This window comes from Triticum aestivum, chromosome 5D (assembly GCF_018294505.1).
Source record: "Triticum aestivum cultivar Chinese Spring chromosome 5D, IWGSC CS RefSeq v2.1, whole genome shotgun sequence".
NCBI lineage: Eukaryota > Viridiplantae > Streptophyta > Magnoliopsida > Poales > Poaceae > Triticum > Triticum aestivum.
The window spans coordinates 534,785,837-534,801,616 of record NC_057808.1 but is presented as its reverse complement, the minus strand read 5'-3'; the positions used below and the strand labels follow the sequence as shown (position 1 = coordinate 534,801,616).

Here is a 15,780-nt window from a genome sequence, read left to right as displayed (position 1 = left end):
AAGCCTCTAGTAAAAACTATGGCCCTCGGGTATACTTTTATCATATATTAAAATACAAAAATACCTTGCTGCAAATTTCTTTTACTTTATTTTATTTTGTGTTTTATTTATCTACCTGTCACTACGAGATTTGATCCTTGCAATTAACTGTCAAGGGATTGACAACCCCTTGTTCGTGTTGGGTGCAAGTATTTGTTATTTTGTGCGCAGGTGCTGCTAACTAGGTGTTGCGTGGTTCTCCTACTGGATTGATAACCTTGGTTCTTAACTGAGGGAAATACTTATCTCCAATGTACTGCATCATGCTCTCCTCTTCGGGGAAATCCCAACGCAGCTCACAAGTAGCAGCCGCCGAGGCCCGTCTCGCTGCCGACATGGCGGCGGCGGCGGCAGAGGCGGCTGATGCGGCAGTGCGGGTGGCCGCAAAGGAGGAAACCATCCATGCCTGCATTGTGAAAAAAGGCAGCGGAGGAACACGCGCACCCTCGCCCGAGAGCAGAATCGGGCGGTCCGTGCCATTACTGGACTGCCACCAAAGGAGGACCATGACGGTGAGGACAGCTCGGTGACGAGCAGATCCGGCTCGATACCTACTTCATCTTCGACCGGTATTTCCGCGAGAAGGACGGCAATTGCGTTGGGAAGGGCAAGCGCGGCCCGGGATGATCTTCTCCACCATAACAAAACATGCCAAATTTTGATAGTCCGATGTCATGTTGTAAATGTAGTAGCCAGATGATGTGTAATGTAGTTGCATTAGTTTGTATGAATTTGAGGTATGCTAATTGAGGTGTCCGGTTGTAAGAAGTGAATTGAGGTTTGACCGGTCAGTGCGCACGGACGCGCCCGGACACGTCCATGGGTGTTTGAGGGGTCGGATTTGCCAAGCCCGACTGTAGATGCACACACCCTACCTCTACGAGCACCTCTGAAAGACTGAGCCGGGAATAACCCCTGGTGGGCTGGAGATACCATAGTCCCTCTAACCATCCAACCATAGGTTGGTTCGCGTTGGATGAGCAATTTTGTCGCAAATATAACACTAGCGTTGAACCTTGCAATCCTTCGCTGCGTGCGTGCCGACTGCACAATTCCAACAACGGACCCCCTTTCTAGCTTTACTCTTGGCCGTGGATTGATCACCCTGCACATGGGGCACCGTAGCCTACGTGTACGGTACAGCCACGGAGTCTTGTACCTGTCCCATTGACATGCTTGTTGGCCTGTCGGAATCCATCCATCAAGAGTTTTATCTTACTGATCATTCTTTGGAAAATATGGGAGCAACAAAGTTTTTTATTGTCTAGAGGTGAGCAGCAGCAAAGTCATCCGGAACATTACCTCTAACATCACACTGTGGTCTCATAGGCTAACAATATCTAACTTCATATTCAGCGATGTCATATTCTTGATGTCTAAGGTTCAAGAATATGCAGTTTAGGTGTAATTAACTGAATGTTTTAGAGTGTACTAGATTATTGATGACGCGCGTTGCTGCGCCCGTCTATTTTGATGGTTGGACTATATGATATGATAGCTCATAAAGATATATAGACACAAAACATGGATGTTAAGATGGATTACTTTACTTACAATTACATTGTCACCGAGTGACAAATCAGATTATATAAACCAGAACAGAACCGAAATAAATCAAACTAACCAAAAAAATTAAATAGAACAATGCCTTCACTGAAATTCCAAACACACTGTTCGTACTCTGGTCCTTCCATGCTAGAGCCGATGAATACGACATTCAGAAAAATAAAATCTATTTACCTATCAGCTGGTCAATTTTTGCCTATTGTAGTATTGTTTGTTTTGATTGATAATAAAGAGCACCTTGCAGGGTTATCAGATGACCAATCCTGCCATATATATCAAAGCAAAGAACGGAAGTGGCCCTGAAAGAAAGATGCAATCCCAACTCCCAAGGAATCTTAATCTTTGTATTATAAATCAGTAGGTGTAGCTAGTCCCTTTACAGGGCACCGTTATTGGTAAGGGGAAACATGCAATGTTTATGATGCCGTCAGCTGGATGTTAGGTGTTTCTTTCCTAACAATCCGGATGCATTGGAAAATCATGTCATCGAAGTGTCATAATACTCATAAATAAGATGATAAGTACAAAGGGTTCTTGTATGAAATTGGTCAACCTAAAGACTGGGAGATAATCGCTGGTAGGATACCTTCTCTTCACTTAAACATGTTTTTTGGTAAACTCCCGAACATTCACTATAACATTGTGGTAAACATGACAATAGAGATTGACATGCCTCCCTCCTTGCTCAATAACTTCTATACTACATTTTCTATGTCTCACTCACTGTATTAGTATCAGCCTGCAAGGTAACACTTATAACATCGGGCGATATAGTTGATAAAGCATATTAAAAAATATAGAAGAGGGTAAACACGGCAAAGTGCATGCAGGACGGTACTTAATTTGATGCCAAATAATCATTCTTTCGGATCTTTTTTTTCAACAGTAAATTCAACAGAAACTTGGTAAGTCACACTACATGAGCTTTGACTAACAGGGATAAGATAAATCAGTAACCACTTTGCCAGTTTAAGTTTAACCTGCAAAAGTGAATAAACAAAGCACAATGTTGTCCTCGCTAAATTAGTAGTACTGATTTGTGTTTCCAAATTCCTAGTTCCTACCAGTACAAAGATTACCTAAGCACCGAGAAGTGGCTTGATCGATTATGGAACATCAGCAACAAATTCTGGCATGGAAAATGATATGCGATGAAGCATAATTCAGCAATGGGCAGGGAGGAGCAATGGTGGTGGCAACTCTGGAGCCTCCTTGCAGCTCGTATCAGGTCGCCGTGGAGGAAAGAAAGAAAACCAGCAATACGTAGCTTGAATTCGACCTTGTATAGAACATGCAAGCATTCAAAACTATAAATTAGACAGAGAACAAATCTGCAGATGGGATAACATTGGACCGGAGTACAAAATATGTAGTATATACTCGTATAATATTGGTGCATGGTCAAATAATTGTGTAGGGGAGCAGCAAGCGTTATCGTATAGATTGGAAACATAGAAACCAGTGGATCACCTTCCAAATGGTTAATGCCTAAACTTTCTAATCCAACAGAACACCTGCATTTTTTGTGAGCACAAAGAACAGTATTAGTAAACGAAATAAATTCTAAAAATGAAGGAAGAATTGGGCGAAGAGGAGGTGCATGACGGAGAAACAATTGGAACGAACTGGAGACCTGAACATCACCTATCGCTGCTGGAGGGTTTGCAAGAGTGGGGAGAGTGGGAAAGGAGCACCGGCCAGTCTGGGTTATATGGCGTGCGTTAACTGAATGTAGAATATGAGTCGCCATATGTAACTGGCGTGCAGTAATCAATGGCCGTACCATCAACTGCTGTTAATGGATGATTAATCTCTCAATCAATGATCGTTGACGATAGAACTTCAATTGGCTGTTCGCGGGGGCACACACCATCCCGCCGCGCCGTGAAACCGAACGGATCGAAGCAGTCAAGCAGAGCCCATGCCATCGCCAGGCGAAACCAGCGCGGCCGCCATGGATCCGTCGCTCGCGCAGCGGTCGGACACAGGTTTTTTTTTTTTTTTTGGGTCGGGGCGTCGGGCGGCCATGGAGAGGTGCGTCCTTTTTTTCGGCTGCTACAGGCCCATTAGGCCCAAATTAACCCGAAACGCCCAAAAAAGTGGCCAGAGCAGCGGCCCAGCACAGTTTGTGGTCGCGTTAATAGCGCACGAAGCCTAAACAGGTGCGATTCACAAAGAATCTAGCGGCCCAAAATAGTCAGAACTGACGATCAATTATAATGTATCTAAATGAGGTGTCAATTAACAGTTTGTCCTCAAATCCTACCGCACCAAGCGTCAACGCGTGGTAGTTTGTTCCTTGCTTCTCGTCTCATCCATTTCAGAAATGCCCTCTAATTTGCGAAAACTTTACCTCTCCAAGCCAGATTTGATTCAAATGAATTTTGAAGGATTGAATTCCTTAAGAATTTTTTCCTATGTCAGTCGCTTGACCGAATCCCATAAAAACAGTACATTCCATATGAATTTTAGCATCCTCTCGAACCTCTTGGAAAAAAATCCTTTGATTTTTCTATGACAGCAATCAAACAAAACAAAATCTGGTAGGATTCAAATGGGCATGGCATTGCAATCCTACGTTTTTCAAATCCTGCAAATCAAACATGCCCTGATACTACTCCATGTTGCGGCTCTAGTGTGATCTGCTACTGCTTGAGAAGCTGTATAAGGCTGACAGGAAATGCATAGAGAAATGGACTCGCTGCATATGGCATAGCAGGGAACAGCCTAACAGGAGGAGCATTTCTCTTCCTCTGGGTTTCCAGGAATCGATGCAAGCAACTATACTCCACTCATCTAGTCACTGGCCTGTCCTGGTTTATCAACCTGACCATCCCGTCAAACAACACAAAAATCTCAACCCGATAGACCTGCATGTGTGCTACGTACTACAGTAGCTGGTACAGCCACTACTAGATCGCTGTAGGTGTTATGATCCATGAATCATCATGTGTTTCAGGGGAGCAACGTCTATAACAACCATACTCCATAGGATAGCATATTAGCATGTGCCAGTTTTCCTCCTAATTTGACAACCCTCATAATACTTGAAGCATCTCCAGCACGTCACTAGCATCACAGGTTTCTTCCTAAGTCCTAACACCTCCCCACCTTAGCAGCAATACACCGCTGCAAATCAAGCATATAGAGTAGCAGTAACATATTACACTGACATGACAATCTATACAAACTACCAATGCTGGTCCATTAGAGCTTCCTTCAGCAAGGAGCTCGAGTGGATTAAACCAGTCCGATGCCTCTGTGCCATAATGCGAGCATTGTGGCATATGATGGAGAGTCCTCAGCCGTCCCTCGAATTGACTGCCTGCCCCTGCACAGGATTAATTTGACGATTAAAAAGAATCTGGAATGATTCGCATGACTGTAGGACAAATGAACTGCACGTTCAGAGATCACAGCAATGGCCGCGTGTCCAAAGTTTAAACGCATTCAGAACCCTAGTTTCACAAAAGATTATTCATACAGGCATGCATTTGCATGGTTCTCCAGCTTTTTGTTGTCAATTTAACATTGGAGACTATGTGCTTCAATACTACATTGTCATTCATACATAGTGAAAGCATAGCACCGAAACTGCATAACTGTCGTTCAAGGGATCTCCAAGAAAGCTCTCTCTGTTCCAGATTTCGGCGACAAAACCCTACTACTATTATACACCGCCATTTCATAAGCTCATGCCGTCGAGATACTTGAATTTCACAATGTTGGGAAAATTAAAGCAAGAACAATACTTTTTAATATCTCAATATATTTTACAACCAATTGAATATATCATGCTATTCTTCTTTAAGTTATCAGGGAATCAAATCAAACTGAAAAAAAAAAGAATTATCAAACGAGCTCACTGCTACACATAGCTATATTTTTTTTTTCATAATACGCGGCGGTTCACTGATGTAATCCCGGGGGAAAAAAGCTCACCCAGCTTACAAAGATAACAGTGATTAAATTCTAAGAGCATGCAAGCCTACTAGGCCACAAGGACAAATGAAGCGAACATAAGAGATTATAGTATTCTACGAGGATTGCAGGCTCTGAATAATAATGCAGACACCAGAAGAGAGAGCAACAAAGCTGCCAAAACCGTGTAACAGTACTGACTAAATCTTTCATGAGCACATAATTTGCAGTTTGCTCGTACCTTTTACTGATGTGTTCATGCCCAAAGAAACCACGAGGTCATGTAGCACCTGAACCTAAGTGCGCATGATTGCTCTTTGCCTTTGGCTTCACAAAAACTCCCCATAAGTAACTCTCTCCGTCTATCCCTGTTACCATGGTATGAAATTAGCACACCACTAAAAAATCAGTCACTGCATTTGATTTTTATACGAGGCATATAAGCAATACAAATTACATGGGCCCATCAAACAGAAAGAACATATTATGGGTACTTTTCTTTTTCAGAGATATCCAAATACAGAGTAAGAGCACTAACACTGAGAATCAGGTGGAAGCACTTCCGAGGAATATATCAACAGCATGATGTCATCAATATATGCCTTCATGACAAAACTGTTGTACGCCTCCAAGCGACGAGGATGCTTTTTGTTATAACTTCAAATATAAAAAGGAAAGAAGGCACGATGAGTATATCAAGCATGCTATAAACAAGGTCAAATATGCAGTAGCACATAAGCCATTTTTTGTACTGAGACCATCATAAACCTACCAGTCAAGTTCAGCAGAGAAAAATATCAAGGCAATGTCGTCATAAACTGGACAGAATTCGTCAAAGGTCTTTGGCCAGTAATTCATTCGAGGTGATATCTTCAACTGTATATTGTTAGGCATCTTCTTGGCGATATTACAAACTCTGGATGATACTACAGATGGGAAGTATGCTTTAAATTCACCAAGATTAGAACTTTCTCCATCAGAGAGAAGAAAGCATCCCCTAAAAAGCGAAGGAATGTCAGAGCATAACAAAGGTTGTCACTGATTACATCAGATACACCTAAATATCAAAATTTAAATTGTGATGATAGAAAACGGACAACTTTAGACAACTGAAATCCATATTGATCATAGAGACCAGTAGACTTTTTCTTATGAAGCTGAATTATGAAAACCCAACATTGGGTAGCATATTAAGATGTACTCTCATTTTAATAATTAACTTGGCACAGTCGCACAATAATAGAGTAAGGAGTTCACAGGGACATAATTCATGCAATCAAGAATCAAGTGGTCACTCCAAGGTGGATATGCATGCATAAATTATTGTACTAATAACACTCTCGGTTTCCTCAGTACACAGGCATCCTGAATCCTGAAATGGTGATTCCCCAAAAACTTTATCTCATTGCGAAAAGGATGGAGTATTAGACTACCCAAAATGTCCAACAGACAAATATCTTAATTTATTTTATTTAGATCCAATAGACAAATATCTGATTCTGTCAGATTTTGAATTATTTTCCTCCTGAAACAGACACACTCTTGTACCTTTTGCTAATCATACTTTGCTAGGAACGAATAATCGAATCCACTTAGGCTATTGCTAGAACATTATCTTATTTTTTTTCATAAGGTGAATGTTTATTCACAGAAGGTTCGAGTGGATTTAATTCTGAAATTGATCTAGAATATTTTTCTGTTGGAACCAGGGAACTCCTACTCCCCTTTTATCAATCAGGAACAATCAGAATAAAAAACAGAATGATCTGAGTTACTAGCCTGCAAAGCAAGTATTTTTTTACCGCCTACCAATTTGCCAAATACCAATTGTTACTAAGAAAGCTAATATACCCCAGCCAAGAATCCAAACACACCCATACTACTTGAGCAATTTTTTTGTAGAAAATCAGCTAATTTTTGGTTAATCAAAACTAACGGTATGGCTAAACCCCTGGGAGATGCAGATCCACTGCAGTTATGAAGTGAGTGCAGTATTCTTGGGTCTTTGGAGCAATGATCAATGAAAACGGGAGCTGCAAATTTTGTGTTTTCCCATACTAAACCATCTACAGCAGATGGAGAAAGTTGAAGCAACAACACTATGGGAATCATCTAGAAGCAGATTTACCTTCTAATATCCCTGGATTTCTAAGTTCCTCATATTTGTTTTATTAAGCAACCATGAATGGATCATTACAAGTTGAAATGATCCATACTTTTTGAGATGAAAAAATTCGCAAACTAAGAGAGCATACTCACGTCCAGCAATGTGCTTCTGGTGGAGGGCGTCTTGCGTACTCTGCACTTGAGCTGATGATCACTGGCATGTCTATATTGTTGTGCAGACTCTTTGTTCCAGATCCACATCCACTATCAGCATCTGTTAGCACTTTGGAAATGGAATATAATCTGTTAGCACTTCAAAAATAGACCGTCATAACCATTTCATTAGTCCTCTTAAATCCTCAAATTTTATCTGATGTAAGATCTATACATATATTTCGTGTAAATCAAGAATTACAATATATACATGATAGGTTTTGAATGCTTGCCAACAATAATCATTCCGTGAAATATTAATTTTATCAAGAAGTGTAGTATTAACTATCAAGCGATCACGAATTACACCTGAAGCATTGAGTGCACTTTTCCCAGTAGGTTGATCGTCTACCCAGGAGTTGCATTTTCCTCTATCTGCATTGGCCACCTTCTCTTCTTTTGGCTGATCTTGAAGCTGCTGGTCAATTTTTGTAACTTCTCCTTTTGTATTATGTGGAATCATAGGAATTGCCGCACCTGTTTTTTCAAAAATAATGTCTTCATGGACTGTAACTTTTTGGCAGAAGCAACAGCTAGATGCGTGAAAATACCTGACTGCACTTTCTGTCTCTTCTTTGTATCATCAGCTTTTATCGGGTTTTGACTTGCAACAGCGCATCGTTTCAAGGAAAATGCTTGACCATCACTCCTACTGGGAGATACACACTTCATACTGCACGACTGTTTCATACTTCGAGGAGATGGAGGGCGACCCTGTCTACTGGGAAGTATGCTCTTCATACTGGACGAAGGTTTCATCTTTGGGGGAGATGCAGGATGAATCTGTCTACTGGGTGATATGCATTTCATAGTTGGAGGAGATGCAGGCTGGACCTGTCTACTGGGTGATATGCATTTCATACGTGGAGGAGATGCAGGATGAACCTGTCTACTGGGGGATGAGCACTTCAGATTTAGAGGAGATGCAGGATGAACCTGTCTACTGGGTGATATGCATTTCATGGTTGAAGGAGATGCAGGATGGACCTGTCTACTGGGTGATATGCATTTCATGCGTGGAGGAGATGCAGGATGAACCTGTCTACTGGGGGATGAGCACTTCAGATTTGGTGGAGATGCAGGCTTAACCTGACTACGTCGCATGACAAATCTTCGTGTGTAATGAACTGCTGGCCTCTCTCTACTCAACAGTGCTGCCTCTTCACAGGGAATGAACTTCAGTTTAGAATTTTCATATATTTGGGGTGTTTTAACACCAATTTGATGGGCCACATTCCTGTGACTCTTCTCAGGCCTTTGAAACTCTGTTTTTTCACCTGCACCATGATTAGGGAGGAAATGTGCTTAGTTACATGATTCAAAGAATGAGATTGGTGAAAGAACTTAGTAATAGGATGAAACAATTGCTGATATTTGTAATCGTTATATTTACCTTGAATAGGTTTTGGGTCCCCATCAGCCTTTTTTTTGCATTCAGAGCAACACCAGTCGTATCTCATTTCAAACTCCACCATCAGCAGGCAATAACTACAAAACGAAAAAAAAAGAAGGAAAAACTTTCAGAGAGGTAGATAATATTTTCATGTTGAATGAGCTTCACTTCCTAGCTGTAAAAGATACTTTCTCCGTTCACAATTATAAGATGTTTTGGATATTTCAATATGGACTACGCATACGGATTGAAACGAGTGAACAAGGACACTAAATGCGTTTATACACATCCAAATCAGAAAACCGCTAGAAACTTGGACACATTTTCCTCAGAGCAAAAGACGGATATAATAAATTTTGGATCATCTAGGAATTCTTTGAGTCTAATTCAACATCTTTGGCTCTCTGCATCAGTTTTCCATTGCAAAATCCATCCTAGTTTCATATCAAATACTCTGCAATTCTCTTATTCCATCCAAGCATTCATACTTTGGCAGAGTGGCAAGCACCACACTTTCCCGAGTGCTTAACAGCTGAACCAAGGTGAAAGCTCAACAAAACAGGGGTAAAGAAGAAGGGCATACCGATGTTGACAGCCGTTGCACTGGATGCAGCTGAACATAACATGCTGGTTCTCTCCACTCCCACATATCTCACACCTTGCTGCTGGGCGCGCCTCGTCCTGCAGGGTAAGCAGAACCATCATCAAGTATGAAATTGCACAGATTATCCATCTTGTTCACGGATTCTTTTGCACAGAACTCTGGAAGACAGTTGGTTTCAAACGCATATGCCCCTTGGTCGGACAGATCCAGCCTATCTAGAGGCCTCCAAACCCCCAATTTTACAAGAACCGCAACAACATCGAGCAACCTCCGGGGCTGAATCGGGTTGAGGAGCATACATGAAAGGCGCTGCAGTCGAAATCCGCCCCTTTTTCTCACAAAAGAAAACACGTAAAGGAACCACGAAATCATGCCCTAACCAACACCCGGGACGGCGAAATCCGCCGCTCCCGGCCGCCGATTTCGCAGGATGCTCGACAGGATGCGAAGGGGAGGGGGGCGCAATATCGCCGCTGGGTGATCGCGACGAGGGGATGGCGAGGACGAGGTCCTTACCATCGTCGCGTGGTCCTCCCCGGCGGCAGCGGCGGCGGCGGTCGGACGGGCCATGCCCTGGGCGAGAGGCGGAGGCGGGGGCGGCGGCATTGGGGAGGAGGCGATGGCCGGCCGCGGCGATGGCCGGAAGGGAAAGGGGAGCCGGAGGGGGTTGGGTGGGGTTTTTGGCCCTGCTCTGCTTCTGCTTCTGCTCCAGGGACCGAGGCCGAGACCGAGACACGAATGGGCGAAAGGCGCGTGCGTCCACACTACGCTACGCACAGCGTTTTATCGTGCTAGTAAGCGAACATGCCACAGTGGTAGCTCTAGCACGTTAATGGCAACAAAGGGTAGTAATGCTTTTCATAATTTCTTTTCTAGATCTAAAAATTGATGGAAAACATCTCTCACATAAAAGAAGGGATTTGGGGCCCCTGGTTGTATGATACAAGAGAAGTAGTGGAATCTTTTTTAAAATTGAGGAGCTTCGCGCCCCTGATTTTATAGTTAGGACGCTGCCAGCCAGCGCCAGCAGTGCAGGGCGCACACCTGAATACAGAAAGGAAATTCCCGCACCCGCCCGCCGAAGAGTCATAAAAGGCAAGTTTTTCCCTTCCCATCCCCGCACTTTAATCCGACGTGGTCTACCTCTTCCCCCGGCCAGGCGTCGTCGTCACATACCTTCTCTTCCACGTGGCGGTTATTTTCCTTTGCTCCACTCCTCCCAAGACTAAGAGACAATTAGTACACACTTTTAGGCTAAGAAAACCTGCATCAGTGGTATGCCAAGCTCTCATGATGCCATGAAATATGCATAATACGGGCAACATCTAGGGCGATGCTCCCACGATTACGTGAGAGACATATCTGCATCAGTAATCGAACCTTGCAAAGTTAAGGTCGGGAATTGAAACCACTAACTGTACAAAAAAGAATGAAATTATATTGGGCTAGCAGATGGTTGGTTCATGAGCTGCCAGGTTAAATCGAGTTGATTCTAGAAAGATTTTGAAATGCTAATTATATCGATTGTTCACCCAACCTATCCTCGAGAAGCATCATTTCTCTATAAAAAAAATGCAATCTTCATTCGCGGATTGCAAAGAATCAGGAACCCTAACCAACACCCCCAAAAGGCAAAAATCCATTGCCCTAACCACCAATTTTGTGTCAGGAAAGTAACAACGCCGCTTGTGATAGATAACAAGATGAGAGTAATGCAACAGTCAACCAGGCGCGCAAGGTGATCACAGACATGGGTGGACAATGCTAGAGAGGAGAAGCGCAAGTCAGTGCCCCTTACCATCGCGGTGGCAACGTTCGGATATGACAAGTCATTAGTAAGAAGAAGAAGCATAGACTGCAACCAAAGGGGATGGGCGGAGGGAGGCTGCATCAAAATCACCGTCACGTACCTTCTCCGATCAGGCATCGCCGTCACGTACCTTCTTTCTCACATGGGGTTTATTTTCCTTTGCTCCACTCCTCCGAAGACTAAGAGGCAATTAGTGCACATTTTTAGGCTAAGTAAATCTGTGTCCATTGTATGCTAAGCTTTTATGATGCCATGAAACATGCACAATACAGGCAACAATCTAGGATGATGCTCCCACGATTACGTGAGAAACATATCTTCATCTATAATCGAACCTTGCAAAATTAAGGCCGGGAATTGAAAACACTTGTATAAAAAAGAATGAACTTATATTGGGCTAGCAGATGGTTGGTTCATGAGCTACCAGGTTGAATCGAGTTGAATCTAGAAAGATTTTTAAAATGCTAATTGTATCGATTGTTCACCCAACCTACGCTCGATAAGCAACACTTCTTTATAGAAAAATGCAGTCTTCATCGTCGCATGCAAAGAATTAGGATGCCCTAACCAACACCCCAGAAAGGCAAAATCCATTGCCCTAACCACCAATTTTGTGTCAGGAAAGTAACAACGCGGGTTGTGATATATACGAAGATGAGAGCAATGCGACGGGCGACTAGGTGCGCAAGGTGATCATAGATAGGGGTCGACAAGTCTAGAGAGGAGAAGCACGAGACGAGGCCCCTTACCATCGCGGTGGCGACATTCGAATATGACAAGTTATTAGGAATAAGAGGAAGCATACTGCAACCAAAGGGGAGGGGAGGAGGGAGACTGCGTCAATGGCCAAAAGGGGGATGCAAAGGGATTGGGGTATTTAGGTTCTCTTTTTTGCTTCCGATCCTCTCCTCCCAAGACTTAGAGACAAGAGAGGAAAGTAATACATATTGGACAAAGAAATTTTTTGTCCATGATATGCATATATTTTATGATGTCATGCAAAGAATGTGATAGGATAGTGGTGGTAGTACTCTACTGGTAACAAGCTAGGACAGTGTATGTTGCACAACTACGTGAGAGACATTTTTCATCAATGATCGACCTAGAAAAAATAAAATGGGAATCAAATCTGCTAGTTCTATAGAAAATTGTAAGGAAACTCTATTGGCTACTGGATGGTTTATTCGTGAGGTGCTCAATAGAAATCTCTCTCTGTGAGGAAAAATAGTAGCCATATCGCACAAAATAAACAAGACAGGGCATGCAAGGAACCACGTCTAAAATGCCCTAATTAACACCTAAGAAGGATAAATCGGTTGCCCCTAACCCTCCCATTTGCAATAGGAAAGCATGAACATGACATGCGATTCGGGAATGGGGGAGGGGTGCAAGGCTCAATCAGGATTAGACAACGATCATGCAGGAGCTAGGGTATAGGGGAGAAGCGCAAGACAAGGTTTACCATCACAGCGACAACAGTGCTCTAATACAAGAAGTTCTTGGTAATAATAGCAACTAGAGGCGGTAGCCGAAAGGGTGAGACGGGGATGGACAGGCAAGATGAGGTCCCCTGCCATTGTGGTGATGACAATCAAATATGACAAGTTATTTGGCAAGAAGAGGGAACATAGGCTACAAAACAAAGGTGGGGAATGGGGAGGCTATAAAAATGGCTAAAAGGGAATAAGGAGGGAATGGGGGTTGATGAGTCCATTTTTTTATATTTTTACCCTTGGTTTTGTGCCTACATGGTAGGCTTTGCTGGATTTTACCACGCTCACGCACCTCTTTTTGCCTGTTTTCACCAGGATGTTGCTTCCGGATGTGTTTGAGAGTTTAAGGAAAGAACACCAAGAAAGGATGGTAAAATCATGTCAACTAATGTGATAATGCATTACTATAAAGGAGTAAAGCACCCTGGAGAGGAAGAAGTAACCAGGAGGCGACCAGAGCGCTCGACGATGCGCGGTACCAGCTCACCTGCTCGTACCACGTGTCGTCGCCGCCTGGTCAACTATTCACCCTCGTGTGATCGGATCTCGAATTAGAGGCGCAAACACCCCATAAACTCGTTCGGAACAGAGAACCCTAGCCTCCGGAAGGCATCTAGAGGGAGCATTGGCAAAGAGGAATCCACCACCACCACCTCGTGCAAGGGGACACCGACATCAACCATCATCTTCACCGCCATCCATCTCCATCTTGTTGTAATACCAAACCCTTGTGGATCCCTATGTGTATTACTCATTATATCATTCGTGTTTTCCATCGCTATTCATATGATGTTTGTCGTCTCCATGCGTGAGTAGTTTCCTTAGTTTTCAGGGATATGGATGAACCTTAGTATGTATATGAGCTAAACGGTTATAAGGATATGAGATTCTCTATTGAGTGTTTGGTTTAATAGCCTCCGCGAATGTTGTGAAGGGGCCCCACCCAGCATTTTTACCATAAGGCCACAAAGCATATTACTGTTGTTTTAAAGGTTAGGATGTTCAGGTAATTCGAGGTGATAGTATAAGTCTCTCAACCTTGCCTTTGGAATTGATAGGGGAGTAACAGAGAACCCTTAGCAAGGCAGCGTCCACGGAAACCCTTAACGTAGTGAGAACCGGAGCAGGGAAACTACGGTAGTGGCATGCGTGGTATGAAGTCTACCTCGAGTAGAACACATTCTGTACCCGGATCCAACCAATCACAAAGTGAATCGAGTATCTAGCTTAGAACTATGCAGTAGCATATGTTACGCTAGACACATATCAATGGAAATCCCGGAATCCCTAAGAATTCCTTAATCCTCTGTCGGTTTCAACACTTTATTCGCTATGTTGTGCTCTTTTAATTCATTTACGATATTTACTTTTGTCCACTCTCACCTCAAAATCATTACAACCTTCCTCCTTCATTTTGCTTTTGCGTCTACAACTAACTTGCAAGCACATCCCCATAAGTTTATGCTTGTAGCATAGGCTGCAATCAAAGGGGTGGAGAGAATGGAGACTGCATCAATTATTGAGAAGGGGATGCATAGGGATTGAGGTTTGGGTTTTGTCTTTGGCTCTGCTACACTCCTACAAATAGAGGCGGAAGAGAAAAGTAGTACACATTAGGCAAAGAAAGGTTGTATCCAGGATATGCAAAGATTTTTATGATGCCATGAAAACAATGTAGACTGTAAAACCACACATAATCCATATCCTCTTCTGGTCATCTATTTTGCTGATTGAAGTGTTTTTTACCGTCAAATCTGGTGTATATAGCAATCTTCCACACCACTTTTTAATTACTAGCTCAGCTGTCCTAATGGGTTGTTGCTCCAGAAGCTGAATCCGAGGCCTCTGGTAAACTGGGCCTGATTTCTTAGCCCAACAATACTGCATGTGTGAGCTTTTGTAGTCCTACAAGTATTTCCACTGATTTAACAAGTACTATTTTAATCGAGGCGTACGCCTGATACGTCCATTTTGCATCATGTTTTCCTACTGTTATTTACAATGTTTTTATGCATAATAATGCTTTATGGAGTAATTCTAATGCCTTTTCTCTCATAATATGCAAGGTTTACACAAGGAGGGAGAATACCGGCAGTTGGAATTCTGGACCCGAAAAAGCTACGTCAGAGTTACCTATTCTGCACATCTCCAAATGAGTTGAAACTTCACAGAGATTTTTATGGAATATTTAAGAATTATTGGAGCAAATAGCTACCAGAGGGGGCCCACCAGGTGGGCACAACCCACCTGGGCGTGCCAGGGCACCCAGGAGCGCCCTGGTGGGTTGTGCCCTCCTTGGCCCACCTCCGGTGCCTATCTTCTAGTATATAAGTCATTTTGACCTAGAAAAAAATTAGGTGAGGACTTTCGGGACGAAGCACCGCCGTCTCGAGGTGGAACCTGGGTGGGAGCACTTTTGCCCTCTGGCGGAGCGATTCCGCCAGGTGAACTTCCCTCCCAGAGGGGGAAATCATCGTCATCATCATCACCAACAACTCTCCCATCTTGGGGAGGGCAATTGCTGGGGAACGTAGTAATTTCAAAAAAATTCCTACGCACACACAAGATCATGGTGATGCACACAAAAAATTTCCTACGCACACACAAAATTTCCTACGCACACACGAGAGGGGAG

General features: G+C 43.1%; 1 protein-coding gene across 2 annotated transcripts; it reads right to left on the bottom strand.

The window, feature by feature from the left end:
* Positions 1-4,556: 4,556 nt before the first annotated feature.
* On the bottom strand, positions 4,557-10,589 carry LOC123123576 (serine/arginine repetitive matrix protein 1). Of its 2 annotated transcripts, none has more exons than XM_044544103.1 (10): positions 10,359-10,589; positions 9,822-9,919; positions 9,239-9,333; positions 8,397-9,122; positions 8,155-8,322; positions 7,786-7,915; positions 6,299-6,523; positions 6,065-6,183; positions 5,768-5,894; positions 4,557-4,936 (listed from the first exon to the last, which is right to left on the bottom strand). In XM_044544103.1, the coding sequence occupies exons 1-9, from the start codon at positions 10,446-10,448 to the stop codon at positions 5,806-5,808; spliced, it is 1,740 nt and encodes a 579-aa protein (XP_044400038.1). In that variant the 5' UTR covers positions 10,449-10,589; the 3' UTR covers positions 4,557-4,936; positions 5,768-5,805. The 2 variants fall into 2 exon arrangements, with proteins under 2 accessions (XP_044400038.1, XP_044400039.1); XM_044544104.1 differs by having other exon boundaries at positions 7,786-7,906.
* Between the last annotated feature and the right edge of the window lie 5,191 nt (positions 10,590-15,780).